General features: G+C 41.0%; 1 protein-coding gene across 8 annotated transcripts in view; it reads right to left on the bottom strand.

Annotated features, from left to right (window-relative positions):
- LOC137306054 (ryanodine receptor 1-like) overlaps positions 1 to 16,475 on the bottom strand; it is a 332,570-nt gene that overhangs the window by 26,416 nt on the left and 289,679 nt on the right. For all 8 annotated transcript variants that reach the window (XM_067975094.1, XM_067975097.1, XM_067975096.1 and 5 more), the window contains 6 exons: positions 12,496 to 13,790; positions 11,920 to 11,987; positions 6,972 to 7,272; positions 5,009 to 5,095; positions 3,047 to 3,301; positions 436 to 566 (listed from right to left, as the gene is read on the bottom strand). In XM_067975094.1, the coding sequence (XP_067831195.1) occupies positions 436 to 566; positions 3,047 to 3,301; positions 5,009 to 5,095; positions 6,972 to 7,272; positions 11,920 to 11,987; positions 12,496 to 13,790 (2,137 nt within the window). The remainder of the gene's footprint in view (positions 1 to 435; positions 567 to 3,046; positions 3,302 to 5,008; positions 5,096 to 6,971; positions 7,273 to 11,919; positions 11,988 to 12,495; positions 13,791 to 16,475) is intronic.

Here is a 16,475-nt window from a genome sequence, read left to right as displayed (position 1 = left end):
TATAATCTATGAGGTGTCAAGTCCAAGTGATGTAAAGCGGCCTTCCCCACAAGGTCTCACACTGTTGCACTGAGCTGACCGGAGTTATACTGGCCATTTGTTCATCACTGCAAAGTGGAAAGTGACATTTTAGAGCCCATTTTCCGATAATGCATTGCCAGCGGTGAACCATGTCTGCCAGCCATGCATATTGAGAAATCGTATTCAGACTGCCACAACTTTCCATCCATTGCAATCAACGTGCGTCTGGGATTAAAGAACATACGCAACAGTGTGCATTCAGAATATTAGCCTGTATAAGTACATCCTTACACAACTCTTATATAACCAGCAACTAGTTGAAGGTCAAAAGAATTCTGTTGTTTGACTGTAAATTCATGCGTTTTGGCCATTTTTGTAGAACTGCAGCAAAATTTGGAGCGTCTTCACACTTACGGAGTATTGAGAACCAGCCGATCCCACTGTCCTTTAATATCATCATCTGCAGGCTGCTCTGTGATATATAAACCATCAAATTCCAATTTCCTGGCAAGCTCCTTCTCTCGTTTAAAGATGACCAAAGGAACCTAAAGACATTTAGAAAATAAAAGGCATTACATCTTAATTTAATGATTTAAGTTGAAATTCATAACTTTTGGATGATTAGATCAGCAAATAGCAACATTATAAATCGACAAAAGGTCATCGACCTGAAACATTAACTATTTCTATCTCTACAGAGGCTGCCTGACCAGCTGTGTATTTCCAGCATTTTCTGCTTTTTTTATTATAAATTACTTGTTTAGCCTGATAACATGAATCCAAAGTTGCCAACAATATTTTACTTCAACCATTTTGGAGCAATTGTTTTTAAAAAGTACTCAAGCCGTGATACTTACAAAATCAGAAACCTATAAACTGTGGGCTTGAATTTGCTGTAAACTTGCACCATACCAATGGTGCATCTATGGTGTGCTCCATTATTATGGTGCAGAAATTCCAGGAAATTATGGCTTATTACATTACATACTTATACTCCATCCCAACTCACTGGGACTTTTGGGCTGCTCTACAGAGACCCTCACTGAAAAAGTTGAACAGCTAACTATCATAGCTCTGCCCCCATTAAAATCAATGGCAAGATCAGGTTTGCTGAATTACCGCCACTGTGATCACACAGCCACTTAGACCATTACAGAATGGCGCTGGAGGGCTCAGAATCAGTGAAGTATTCAATTGCTCAGCAGGTTGCCGGAGGGTAATATTTTTACTGACTTGTCCTAGGAACTTCATTGAAATATTAAAACTCAATTAAGTAATAAAATAAGTGTTTTGACAGCCAGGCATTCTCCTCTGACCGATATTATCTTTACATTAATATTTACTGAGCTTGTGCGCTAAGCATGCAACCAGTAATAAAATATGGCTAGGGATCGCACACAGTTCGGGAGACAAACCTACGCTCATGGGTCCCAATTTATAGCCCTGTGTTTGTTTTTCGTCGTTAATGAATATGCAATTTCAGTTGCTAGCATATTTCCAAAGTGATATTTTAGTGTTGGATTGATTCTACATAAGCAAAATGCAAAAAAGTAGAGGTCCATCACAAAGCAAAGCATGTAGTTAACACAACAGAAATACATAAAATCCCAATCTAAACCAGCCGAAGATGTGTCTCCTGGAATTCCTTCCCCAATTTCGGCTAGGACTACAAAATATGAATCAGAAGATTGGAGCTATGCTGAATTACTAGGCATAATATAGGAGACTGTAGAAATGACCCTTTCTTGATAGTTTTGAACTCGTTGAAAGTTTATATATAGTGGCCATGGACATTCCAAGTCATAGTGACATACAGATAAGTGACTAGAAATGCTCCAATATTAGGTAGTAATTGTGGTCAACTGCTGTCACTCCGCAGTCAGTGTCTAAAATTCATCTAAAGCTTAAATCAGAAGCATCCTATTGAGCTTCAGGAAATTAAAGTTCTGACAGGCAGTGATTATTTAACTAACAATTGATAACATTAACAATGTTCATTTCTAAATCGATCTTACAGGCGGTGGGCATTTTCTAAGCTGTTCACCCACTTTGCTTTGAAAGCGTCAGGAGTTTTATTCATACAGTAATAGTTTTTTTCATTTGTTATGATAAAGAATGGATTGTTATTATACACAATTATTAAATAACCAACTCAAAAGGCAATAATCTTCAATAAATATTAAAGTTAAAACCTGTTAAAGATAACGGACCGTGACTTTTATGGAAAGGTTAAATAACCTGTTCTATGTACATTCCCGGTACTTTGGATGTGGATCGGACATTGGCTGCGCCGCTTCTGACTCGCCTCTATCCTCACTGCGGCATATTCTAATCAGTTTTTCAGCTAATTATGGAGTAAATTTCACCATTGGAGGATCAGGGAGCACTGGCGATCGTTGTCAATATTGCAACAAATTCCGGACCCAGGAGTTTTCAAAGGATGTAAATAGAAACAGCTTTATTTTGTTGACAAATATTAAACCCCCTCATTCAGTCTGGATGTTATGATTTAACTGCCCAAAAAAAGGGGATGTGATTTCTCTATATAAATTGCTGGGAGACTGGAATGGACAAGCCCTAACTTTTTGTGGCAAGTTTAATCCGTATCTACAAGTCAGTACAGGAACTTCATGTCTTTCAATACGTTTGAATGGGAAGTCAGACGGCGAGATGACGTTTTCGCGCAGCTTGAGGAGGGGTAGCACATCTTGGACAGCAACTTCTGGATTCTCACGTTTAACTGCGCATGTGCGCTTGCTGTCTGATTTGAGCACAAAGGTAAGCACTGTTGGCCTCACAGCATAATCCGGCCCAAAGAACTCTATTAAAATCTCAGTGCGCCATTGTCAAAGTAGCTGCTAAAATGTTAATGTCACACTGAAAAATCTGAAATGACAAACTTTCTCATGAATTAAAAGCATTACAAAATTATCCATTGTCTAACTTGTGGGTGAATCATGAGTGTTGTCAGTGCTGGAAAATAATCTCTAGAAGATTGGCTTTACTTTTAAATGTTTGTCCGTACCTTTAAGTAGTTGTAGCCGATAATGCAGAGGAAGGAGATGAGTGTGTGAAGAATGGAGAGGGTTTTCAATGTTGGCGCCATATAACCTGTACTCTCTTCAAGGACAAAATAAACCAATGAGTCTTCATCCTCCTCCTCCTCCTCTTCATCTCCATTGCCATTGCCATTGCCATTGCCATTTCCAAAGCCAAAGCTTCCTGTTTCATCCTCAAAGCCTGATACTTCAAAGTCTTCTTCATCGTCAAGCACTGACACCTGACACACAGCAAAATGATAATTTAACAACTACTTGTCAAACTCTTAAGATTTACTTAGTCAGGCTATGTGAAAAAGCCAGCCAGATCTATCACTGGCTATTTTTCAACAGGCATCAACAGTGTAGTATGATAATATGTTTAATTTAGTAAGAAGATTAAAGGAAGAAAGTATCAATGTTAATTTGTCAGTCATGTATCCTTACGATGCACATTTTATAAAGAAGATTTGCATTTATTTAACACCTTTCAGTCTTCAGGATGTCCCAAAGTGCATTCCAGTCAATTAAGTACTTTTGAAGCATAGCCGCCATTGTAATGTAGGCAAATCTATTTTGATGGTGTTAGTTGAAAGAGAAATGTTGGCCAGAACATTGGGAGAACTCCCCTGTTCTTGTACCGTAGGATTGTTTATATCCACCTGAACAGGCAGACAGAGTTTTGGTTTAACGTTCCATTCGAAAGATGGCGTCTGTGACAATGAGGCACTTCCTTAGTTCTACACATAAATGTCAACCCAGATCACGTGCTTGAGAGGGGCTTGAACACAGCCTTTTGACTTAGTGGCTACTATTGAGCCAAGCTGACACTTGTCAAAATGATATATTAAAAGGTTACAATTGGAACGCACAGGACAAGATACTGATACAAGATAAAATGGATCTGTAAAAACCCAAAGAGTGGGTGGCCCACATGCGGACACTGGATACCAGAAGAGGGAATTATACTAGTATGCATTTGGCGTTTTCTTGGGCCCTGATTGTTTATGCTGATTCACGCCCATTTCACGTTTGGGCGCATTCAACAACACCAACAACTTGCATTTATATTGCGTCTTTAACATAGTAAAACGTCCCAAGGTGCTTCACAGGAGCGTTATCAAACAAAATTTGACACTGAGCCACATAAGGAGATATCAGAACAGGTGACCAAAATCTTGGTCAAAGAGGTAGATTTTAAAAAGCGCCTTAAAGGAGGAGAGGTAGAGAGGCGGAGAGGTTTAGGGAGGGAATTCCAGAACTTAGGACCTAGGCAGCTAGCTGAAGACACAGCCGCTAAAGGTGGGGCGATGGAAATCGGGGATGCACAAGAGGCCAGAATTGGAGGAGCCCAGAGATCTCGGTGAGTTGTAGGGCTGGAAGAGGTTACAGAGATAGGTAGGGGCGATTTGAACACAAGGATGATAATTTTAAAATCAAAGTTTTACCGGACTGGGAGCCAATGTAGGCCAGCAAGCACAGGGGTGATGGGCGAACGGGACTTGGTGCGAGAGAGTTTTAGTGGAGCTGAAGTTCACGGAGAGTGGACAGTTGGCCAAGAGAGCATTGGAATAGTCAAATTTGGAGGTAACAAAGGCATGGATGAGGGTTTCAGCAGTTAATGGGCTAAGGCAGGGACGGAGATGGGCGTTATTACGGAGACGCAAGTGGGCAGTCTTGGTGATGGAGTGGGTAAGGGGTCGGAAGCTCAGCTCAGGGTCAAATAGGACGCTGAGGTTGCGAATAATCTGGTTCAGCCTCAGATAGTAATGAGATTGGGAGGATACTTGGGTGTAACTTGACATCAGCAAAATGGGCACAGCTTCGGGCGTAATTTTGGGTGCAACCTTTGAGTTGCTCCCAAGGAGGAAACTCCAGGCCCTTACATTCATTTGTTATGAAGTGGACTTCAGTAAAGGTATACCTTTGTTCAGATAAACTAAACTTACCTTATAAAAGAGGAGGATAAAGTTGATTGCAAATGCCACAAACAGAGCCAGGAAGCGCAGGTTGTAGAAATTCCTTGACAAATAATTCTGAAGTAAGAAGATATAAAGAAGATGTTGTTTATTTCATGCCACACAGTTACATGTAATTATACTTTGCATCTAAACTAAATTCATCACTGGTTTTTCATTTAGATAATGAAAGAACTCCAGTTTAACATGCATATTGTTGAATAAATTGGAACTCTACAGTTGGGACAACAAAGTTGGTAGTGGTAACACAATTTTAGTCGCTTCTGTCATGGACTTATGTCTGGGTTTGAACAATACATTTACTGGCTACTTGGTTTTTTTGTTATATTCCTTGTTTGGGCTACTTCCCAATAGCGTAATTAATTTATGGTCTACAAAAGTCATCATCCATAGACAAGTCCACGCTTCCTGTGAACGATGTGATTCATGAAATCTATGCGTAGTCTGTGCAAAGGCCCTTAAACAGTACAAGGATTTGTTGTCACTAATATGTTTTTGTCACTGATGGAACATGTACAAAATGATTTGGGTAAGGTTGGATAATGCCTGTGTGAAGGGGTAGCAGAATGATCACCAAATGGGAGTGCTGGTAGTTGTGGAGCAGAGCTTAATTTCAGCAAGCCACAGAGTTGAGTTTATTGCCAAAAGGGGACTCTGATGGCAGAACTCATTTGGCAGTGGAATCAGCTCAGGATCTCCCTTATGACCTGTGCATACAGCTGGCTGACAATTGCCAAAACTCAATTATTGTTTCATGTAACTTTCTCAAGCATTGGCAAGGGGTCACAGTAAAGTAGCTGCCTAGATTTGCAGATGGGGAGGCATGGGTACCAGTAGGCAGTGGCCAGAGGGTGCATATGGTGCCTGTTCAACCTGGCATCTCTGCAGTGGTCTTCTTTTTATTCTTGGGATATGGGCAAAGCTAGCAAGGCAGCATTTATCCCCCATCTTCACTTGCCCTGAGGGTATTAAGAGTCAAGCAGTTAGGCTTTTACAACAACCCGGCAGCTTTCATGATCATTTTTTCAGGTGCCAGCCCACAAATTATCAGATCTTATTGAATTCAATTTCACAACCTGCCACCCTTTAAGGCTGAATGTAGCAATTATATACCAAATGGGGAGAAAAGTTTATATTTATTAATAGAATACACAAAATAGTCTACAGTTGTGAATTATTCTAACATCTGTTTTATAATATTCAGCATCAGGAATTGCCTGAAAATTGTTTCTGCAGATGCTTTCGTATGGAAAGCTTACAGTTAGCTTGTAAATGCATTTCTTAATAAATGGCTAATATGGTTCTATTAAACAGACCGTATCAGAAATAATTTCTGGTGAACAATTCCTGTAAAAAACACCAATTGCTTTGAAGACAATCAAAGAGAGGGCTTGACAGGGTTGATGCTGAGAGGTTGTTTCCCCTGGCTGGAGAGTCTAGAACTAGGGAGGCATAGTCGCAGGATAAGGGGTCAGCCATTTAAGACTGAAATGAGGAGGAATTTCTTCACTCAGGGAGTTGTGAATCTTTGGAATTCTCTACCCCAGAAGGCTGTGGATGCTCAGTCGTTGAGTATATTCAAGGCTGAGATCGATAGATTGTTGGATACTAGGGGAACCAAGGGATATGGGGATCGGGTGGGAAAGTGGAGTTGAGGTCGAAGATCTTATTGAATGGCGGAGCAGGCTCAAGGGGCCGTATATCCTACTCCTGCTCCTATTTCTTATATTCTTATGTAGCAGAGATTTGTCACAGGATTAAAGGTTCAGTTCTCACTAAAAAAAATCCTCCTGTTCAAAACCCTGTTCAGAAATTGTGTTAATACAAAAGTTACAAAGGGGATGATTGTCTGCCTTTGATCCAGTCCAAACATTTTTAACACAGGACTCCTGACAGATTCCTTTTCAGATCTTTAAGAGGTGTTTATATTTACCAAGAGCTTAGTCTTGTAATTTTCAAACTCGTTCCAGAACTCCATTACTGCCTCTGGTTCCTCCCTTTTTCTCTCCTGCTTGACCTTCTTCCTCGCCTTCTTTGCTAGTGTAGCTTCTTCTTTTTCTTCTTCTGGTTTTTTTCCTGCTTCTTCTGCTTTTTTTCCTGCTTCTTCTGCCTTTTCTCCTGCTTCTTCTGCCTTTTCTCCTGCTTCTTCTGCCTTTTCTCCTGCTTCTATTTCTGGGTGTTCTAGTACTTCTTTTTCTTTCATATCCTTCTCAGCCTTTTCACCATTCTCAGTGCTTTATAAGGCAGAACATAGAAACACCATTGACTATCACACCAACACTTCAATGATCTATGTGACATAGCGATTAGGACTGCTGAAAAATAAATACTCTTTGCCCATCTAGCTAGTAACATTTAGCAACATATCACTATATTATATAGATGTATTAATGAGTCAAACCTAACAATTATATATTTGTATAATATATACAAGGCTTTTAGCTTCTTTACAATTCTGCTTTTGAATTGCAAAATAATTCCTTTAAAAAACTGACTTTTCCGGCAAGCAATTGTAGATTATTACTGCAACAGGCTTGTAGTAATTAAAACAGTATTGTAAGGTCACAACTCAATTGCATGAAGCATTTCCCTGCAAATGACTGTTGCACAGTGCTTTATAATTGCAAAACCAAAAGGGATTTATTATCCCCTAAATCCAGAAAGAAAGTGCACAAGATTGTATGTATGCGTGTCGAAAATGTTAAACTGTGTGGCTCACAGGCTATCCAGGAGTCTCCATAGATTATCCGTTTTGAGCATATAGAATAGGAAGCTGATCCACAACTGAACAGTCTTAGGACTTTTCATTGTTATTCAATATGCTTAGTGCAAATGATTACTTTTGAATTTGATGTGGTTTTGTATAAGTTGAGTACACAGGTTTGATGAAAGGATACAGGATTCTGGAAGGAATGTGGAAATAAAAGAATGAGAATCCACTGAAACACCCTCCTATCCATTTGGAAAGAATAAAATGGAAGTGATCAGAGGGCAGATTTTCCTCCGTAGCATCTGGGCAATGCTTAGTATCCAGGCACAGTGAAGTGGAAATGAGGGCAGAGACTCATGTCAAATCTCCCTCCCACAATACCCTGCCCTGAGATTTCTGGGGTTTCCCCAAACTAACATTTCTGGTCCTACACCTGCAGGAGGTGCAGGTCCAGTATAATGATGCAAAAATGGTGGGAGAGGTGATCCCGATCTTCTGCCTCACTTTGTCATTTCATCTATGGGCCGCCCAAATCAATGGGTTCCCAAGGAAAACTGGTGACAGGCCTTGATCCAGGGTCCACTGCAGACCAGAGGGTCTGTTGGGGTTCCATGGGCAGCTTGAAGATAAAAGATAAAAAGACACTTAGTTTTTAAAATTTCCTCCCTCCCATGACAATCTTTAGGCCTGGGGCCCTTCTCCCCAGCAGCAGCCACATGCATAACCGCAGGCCTCGCAGGTTTGCATTTTCACTCTTGCTGCTGTTGCCCCAGATCCTGCTGCAAGGCCATGTCATGAGTGTGCTGAGGGCATGCAAGTGGCGTGAGCAGGAAAACTGAGGGCATTTCTATCTTCTCTCACAGGCACTGTGCACATTCAGTACTCTTCAACTGTCAGGTTTCCACTTGGGGTCTGGAGAGGAAAACCAATCATTTGTCCTCCAGCAGATACGAATGTGAAAAAAAGTCAAAACCTTCTCAATAATATTAATTAGCACCAGGGTTTGGGGAGGATATCATCATTTAACATGTTTGAAAATTCTCTAGAGTGTCTGTTGTATAAAAACAAACAGTGGATTTCCCCTGGACTCGTGTGTAAAGATGGCTGGTGAAGTACCAAAGCATACAGACCATAATGTCTTCTTCAATTCCCAATCTGTGCTGAATTAACTCACTCACCTGACGAAGGGGATAATCTCCGAAAGCTTGTGATTTTAAAATAAAATTGTTGGATTATAACCTGGTGTTGTAAGATTCCTAGAATTAACTGGTAGCAGGGCAGCATTTGAGACACTACAACGGGCCTTAGCACTCTGATTTTGTTTCCCTCTTTCCATGGCCCAGCCAGGTTTCCCATATCTGATCACTATCCAGTGACTCTTGCTGCATGGTGTGCATACATGGACACCAGTGGAAAGTAGGTTTGGGTTTGATGTGATATGTTGCATGACCTAATAGCTTGCCAGCACTCACTGCATGAAGAACTGTCACTGGAATGAGGCAATGGAGGGGCTGCTGGCACTCGTGGAACATGCTCCAGCAAAAGTCAGTGCCTGCAGGATATAAGAGGTCAACATTGAATTTTTATTAAAAAAAAATACATTTTTGCCTATTTACAAATGCATTTTTGTGCTGCCCTTTTGGAGTTCCCTATAACATTCTCCAGCTGAGAACTAGGGCCCAGGTCTCTGTCAATTGTTCTGCTGTGGTAGCCATTAGGAAGTAAGGAGTAGGATAAATTGATTGCTGGTGATTTTTCCCTTTAAGGCAAGAATGTCCAAGCTTTTTGTCTTTGTGGGCCAGTTAGATGCATACCGTGGAGCCACATTGATATCTGTGCTCCTATTAATTTGCATATATCTCAATCTACAGATATTAACAAATCTCAAGTGTTCTGAGTTAGGATGTATTCACTAATGAGGCAACAGCATCAACAACAACCCTTTCATAGGAACAGCAGTAGGCTATTCAGCCCCTCGAGCCTAATCTGCCATTCAATTAGATCATGGCTGATCTGCACCTCAACTCCATTTACCTGCCTTTGTTCCCTATCCCTTGATACTCTTACCTAACAAAAGTCTATCTTTCTCAGTCTTGAAAGCTGCAATTGCCTTTTGGGGGAAGAGTGTTCCCAATTTCTACCATCCTTTGTGTGAAAAGGTGCTTCCTGATTTCACTCCTGAATGGCCTAGCTCTAATTTTAGGATTATGTCCCCTTGTTCTTGATTCTCCCACCAGAGGAAGTAGTTTTGCAGTATCTACCCTCTCGAATCTTTTTAACATTTTAAAAACTTTAATCGGATCACCCCACAATCTTGTATACCCAAGGGAATACAAGCCAAGTTTATGCAAACTTGCCATAGTTTGTACATCCCTGCTTTGGGGCACTGCATCATTCTGCCTTCATCCTGCACGTCTTGCTGATGCCACTGTTTAGGAATTTACCACATGGGGAATCAGAGGTACCTATGTTCTTAGCCATTCCCACTCTCATCATTATTAACTTGAGGATTTGAGCATAAAATCTAGGCTGACACCTTAGCACAGTACGGAGGGATGCTGCATTGTCAGAGGTGTCTTCTTCAGGGTGAGATGTTAATCTGAGGTCCAGTCAGCTTGTTCAGGTGGATGTTAAAAATGCCATGGCACTATTTGAAGAGCAGGAAGTTCTCCTCGCGTCCTGACAAACATTCCTCCTTCAAACAACACCATAAATAGATTAAGTGGCTATTCATCTCATGTGGGACCTTGAGAGCAAAGGGTATTCTTCTGAGGTTTGCATGAAGCCACACTATTGGAGCAGAGCAGTGGAAGCTTTACTCTGGCTGGCTGTGCCTGACCTGGAAAAATATGGGTCTGACATTGGATGACTAGTGCTTAAACTTGAGGGACAAAAAATAAATCACAAAAGCAATCTATTATATTAAAAATGGTGAGTGGTGTAAAGATATTGCACCTGTAGGTGGTGCTGTCATCAATCGATTACAATGGAGCCGAACCGAACATAATGTGACAGAGCACAATGGAATCTCAAGCATCAGGTAAAATTCCCTGTACTGAGAATCCAGGGATTGGCCAAACGAGCAATAGGAGGAATCTCTCGCTGAACAAGTTTTCGACGTTCTACTCCTCGCTTCCCCACTTCCATCATTTCCAATTCCAACCCAGCTGCTGGCTGCCAGTATCTCCCTCATCCCTCCCACTGTCTGCAGTTCCCTCAGAGACCGAACCCAACTCCACTTCAATTTCCTTCAATTTCACCTCACACCCTAACTGCATTTCCCATCACCAGAGCTGCCTCCCCCTCATTGGCTGTATTTCTCCTTCCCTGATGGCTGGCTGTTCCATTTCTCAATCCTCCTACTATCCAAATTCCATTTCTTCAGCATTCCCTTCCTCTCCCCTCCGTGACTGTTCCTTTCCCACTGTCATCTCCCCTCCCTCCCACTGTCTTCTGTCTCCTCTCCCGCCTTCCTCTCTCCTCCTATTTGCCTCCTCTTCCTTCTTCCCACTCCCTGTTCCTGCACATTGGTTCAATTATATCCCTCGCTCTAACCCTGCTTGATCTGAAAAATTCAAACTGGTCTTGACCATCCGAGTGCAACATTTCAGGAGATTGATTAGTTAATAAAATAATGAACAGTTTTTTTTCTTACATTTATCATTTTGTTATGAAACCATAGCTTGTTTTAACATGTTTTCTATGATCTATTGTGCTTGTATAGTACAATGGTGTGATCAACAGGCTAAGTGCAATATGAGGCAGTAGAAGAAAGTTAAGGCCTCTGGGATATTCCCATGCCCTTTTAGCTGTGTCGGGAGATAGAGATGGCAGCGCTGTAATGCAGCAAAATAAACAGAAAGAATTGTGCCCATTTTGCTGATGGTTTTTGGCAGTAGTGAGGGTGTTGCTATTATGGGACCTGACTGCATGGTAGTGTTATTCCAGTTTCATTTTCCATTGTAAATGACATTTATGCTGGCTTTATCTTATATTCTTTTGTGCTGTATTTCAATTTGGAGTTCTATTCACCCAACTCTATTTTCAAATGATCTATAAAGGGGGCAATATCAAGAAAAGCAAACATTTTTATTTTGTTGTTATGAAGTGACATTTCCACATGTTTATCCATTGCCATTCTGTGCAATATATTAAAGATAAAAAGACTTACTCTGCTTTCTCAGCTTCAGTCTTCAATTGGTCGTCTTCCTTGGATTCTAAGTGAGCTTCAATCTGTTGCTGTTAAAAGGTAAAAGTTCATTTTATGATTGGTACAATAATATGTACTGTGGAACTAGGCATTGGAATAAAAACTCTTGACAGAGGCCTAAACGATGGCCTCTGATAAAAGTGGTTAGAGGAATGTCATATGAACACATCAAAAGTGCATCTACCAACAATAATTTCGAGCTTATGGTGGGTTTTGCAGTTTTTTTTTTGCCAGCTGTCCACCAGCCAGCAACCAGTTGAGCCTGAATTTTAAAAAAAATACCCTGGATTTGGGTTTTATTTTGACACGAGTGTCTTTGGGAAGGAAGAATAAAGTGCAGTCTCAATATTTGTTTTCTGCCTCAACGCCATGAGCAGAATAATGTTATTCAATGGTTAATACAAGTAGGAAGGAAAATTCACTGGTAACAGCTATTATATGATCGTTGCTGAACATTTGTTATCTTTAGAAAGAAATTAAATTTGAGACGTTGCTTTGGTTTTTTTCTTTATCTGGGAAGAAGTGCAAGGTACTTACCCGCACTTTTCTGAAACTTAGTGGTGTTCCCTCGGGGGTTGGGGGCTCAACTTGCACGGGTTCCACAATGTCACCAAGTCCCAGGTTGGATTCAGGTGAGCTCATCCTGCATTGGCCACTTTCCCTCTTTGCATCAGGCTGCTCAGACATTTCCTCTTCTTTAGTCTGATCGTCAAACTCGGAATGAACAGCTGCTTCCTCAACCTCTGCTTTGCTAATGTCAGGAAGATCAGCGTGAACCTCATCCTGTGTAGGATCAGGCATACTAGCCAGGAGTTCAGTCATCGTTAGATTTTTAGCCCCTTCAACTAAGCCACCTCCAAACAAGGTATTCCATACTATCATGAAGAAACCACTGCAGATGCTATAGATAAATTGCAAAATGCCTATAAACAAAGTCCAAAAGAAGGACACTAGGGCCATCACTATCTCTTTAATTGTCATCTTCTTTATTTTTCTGTACTGTTTCCTTATATTCTTAAAGGTGAACATTTTAAAAAAGTTGACACCACTGCTAAGGAATGCTACAAAGGCAGATGGTGTCTCGGCTGGAGAAGGTATTTTCTCAGCCTCTATCCCCTCAGCATTCTCCCCTTCCTCTTCTTCATCTTCTGACTTTTCTCCCTCATCTGTTTCAGAGATCTTTGAAGCAATTTGCATCTCAAAGATGGTATCCTCGCAAAAGTTGACAAAGAGTTCCATCTTTTCAGATTCTCCGCCTTCATTCACCACATCAAAGATAAACTGTCGCTTAGACTCTTTGACTTGAGGCATCTCCCACTGAGTTTTATTGGCCTCACTAATTTCAAAGTAAATGCGCTCTATCCTCTTACTGGCACCCATGATCTCAATGCGGCCTAAGAAAGGCTGGAAATAGGTGAGAATGCTCTCTGCCAATGACAAGAAGTTTTGCAGCCTTGTGTCATGAGGCACGTGCTCGGACAGGTTAGTGAGTAGCACAGCTACGTTAAAGCCAATGTCCTTGGCTGGCTCTTGGAACCTGTTTGCAAATTCCTCATAGTTTATCATTTCATTCTCATCTGCTTCTGAGCATGAGAGTAGGAACTGGATCTCAGAAGTTGTGTATTGTTTCTGGCTATCCATTGCCTTCTGAAAGTCCTTCTTTGAGATGAGCCCTCTGGGGTCAGTGACATAATCTTTGAATGCATCAGAAGCCACAATGTCCTTCAGTTTCAAGAACATATCAAAAAATTTTAGGATCATTTCAACATTGCTAGATGACTCTACCAACATATCCACCATTTGTTTAGCGATAGTTCCATTGACAACATTTCCTGAAAATAAAAATGAGGAGATATATCATAGTCTTGAAAAATTAACAGTTTCTAGTTGCAGTTCAAGCCTGAAGAAAAAAAAATCTATTGCTGCTTCACCCCATTCCTTTTTGGGTGTGCATTTGTTATGTAAATTATTCTAACATCAAGTATAATGGTTAATTTTATTAATTAAATAGGAGTACAAAACATCTTACATAAACCAGCGTAATACGAATACATTAATGTCCCAATAAATTACATGACAATAATCCTACCAAAATGTTTACACAGAAGTCATATGAGTGAAAAAAGTACTTTATGTCCATCATTCAAACCTCAAAGATTGAAATACTAATCATATTCATTGACCATTATAAAAACATAGAAAAATAGGAGCAGGAGTAGGCCATTTGGCCTTTCGAGCCTGCTCCGCCATTCAATATGATCATGGCTGATCCTCTATCTTAGTACCATATTCTGGCTCTCTCCCCATACCCCTTGATGCCTTTTGTGTCTAGAAATCTATCTAGCTCCTTCTTAAATATATTCAGTGACTTGGCCTCCACAGCCTTCTGTGGCAGAGAATTCCACAGGTTCACCACCCTCTGAGTGAAGAAATTTCTCCTCATCTCAGTCCTAAATGTCCTACTCCGTATCCTGAGACTGTGATCCCTCGTTCTGGACCCCCAAGCCAGGGGAAACATCCTCCTGCATCCAGTCTGTCTAGCCCTGTCAGAATTTTATATGTTTCAATGAGATCCCCTCTCATTCTTCTAAGCTCGAGTGAATACAGGCCAAGTCGACCCAATCTCTCCTCATAAGACAGTCCTGCCATCCCAGGAATCAGTCTGGTGAACCTTCGCTGCACTCCCTCTATGGCAAGTATATCTTTTCTTAGGTAAGGAGTCCAAAACTGCACACAATACTCCAGGTGTGGTCTCACCAAGGCCCTGTATAATTGCAGTAAGACATCCTTGCTCCTGTATTCAGATCCTCTTGCAATGAAGGCCAACATACCATTTGCCTTCCAAACTGCTTGCTGCACCTGTATGTTTGCTTTCAGTGACTGGTGTACAAGGACACCCATGTCCTTTTGTACATCAACATTTCCCAATCTATCACCATTTGAATAATACTCTGTCTTTCTGTTTTTCCTTCCGAAGTGGATATCTTCACATTTATTCACATTATACTGCATCTGCGATGTATTTGCCCACTCACTCAACTTGTCTAAATCGCCTTGAAGCCTCTTTGCATCCTCCTCACAACTCATAATCCCACCTAGTTTTGTGTCGTCAGCAAACTTGTACTTATCCAGTACTGCATGATATTCTGCCTGCAAGGATAACTTTCCAGTTACTCTCGTGGTTTGTAGAAATTCACAGGCTCAGTTTTGAACAGATTTGATACATTCTAAAATTGTCACATGGAAGGAACTTCAAACAAAATTTGTGGCAAGAAAGACCTTGTGGTGCTGAGCAGTGATTTTTAAACTAGGAGCTGGAATGAGCAACATTGCAAAAAAAAACAAATGGTTGCCCACAGATATTTCAAATGAAAAGGAACTTCATTAAGCTGTAAAATTATCTGGCACTAAAATAGCCACTGAAATTTAGGGCAGTAAAATGAATGCTACAAAATATTTCCAAAACATCACAAGATTCCAAAAATAACAAATAGGCATTGAAATGCTGTTAAAGGCTGACCAATCTTCTCTGTCAGAAAATATTTGAAAACACAGTTAAACGTTTGCAACATACGAATAACATTAAAATGAAAAGGAAGCTAACATAACTTGAAAAGCATTAAAAGAAAACTGCGGAAGCAACTTGAAGCTTTCAAGATTTTTCTTATTGTGGGGTGTGTCTACTGATTTGAGGACAGGGGAAGAGAACGTCAACTGAACCCAAGCTTCAAAAATGTAAAGGTCTCTCCTCCATTTCTTATTCCTTCTATCCCAGATGTGGTTGTCATGCTCAAACAGTAATATTTTACATAGAATTACATAGAATTTACAGCACAGAAACAGGCCATTCATCCAACTGGTCTATACCTGTGTTTATGCTCCACACTAGCCTCCTCCCACCATACTTCATCTCCCCCCACAACCCCTGATCTCCAGCTCCCTCCCCACCCCCTAGTCCCGATCTGAAGCTCCCTCTCTCCCGATTGCCATTCTCTTCCTCCCCCCAAGTCCCGATCTGCGGCTCCCTACTCCCGATTGCCAGGGACCATCCCCAAGGGTTCCCAGCTGTGGCCTTCTCCCCGGCTGTCAATTTGGCAGGCTGCCGGGCGGGAAACGGAAGAAAAAAATGATAATGAGGTCCTGCCGTTAAATTCGGCAGAACCTCCGCGTCCCCAGCCTTACCGGGTTTTCCTCGCGCTCTCCCCGCAAATATCAGGTCCTCATTTTATAAGGAGTAGGTTCCCACCTTATTCCACCTACCAAAGTGCACCACCTCACACTTACCTATGTTGAAATTCATTTGCCAATTACAATTCTGCAAGTTTATTAACATAATTTTTAGACTCACTTTGGATACTGGCTAAAAACATTTGGATTTTTTTTAAAAAACAAAATCGTTGTTTCTGCACAAGCCCTCTGCTTGCAAGGGTAACAGGCTTCGTCAACCAGTCATTGGGAAGCAGCCACGGTTAAGTTGGGGGAAACCTGTTGCAATATGGTGGTCATATTGTCACCTA

The sequence above is a fragment of the Heptranchias perlo genome, chromosome 41 (genome assembly GCF_035084215.1).
Source record: "Heptranchias perlo isolate sHepPer1 chromosome 41, sHepPer1.hap1, whole genome shotgun sequence".
In the NCBI taxonomy this organism is placed as follows: domain Eukaryota; kingdom Metazoa; phylum Chordata; class Chondrichthyes; order Hexanchiformes; family Hexanchidae; genus Heptranchias; species Heptranchias perlo.
Note: the sequence above shows the minus strand (reverse complement) of the source record. Positions and strands in the feature narration are given on the sequence as shown.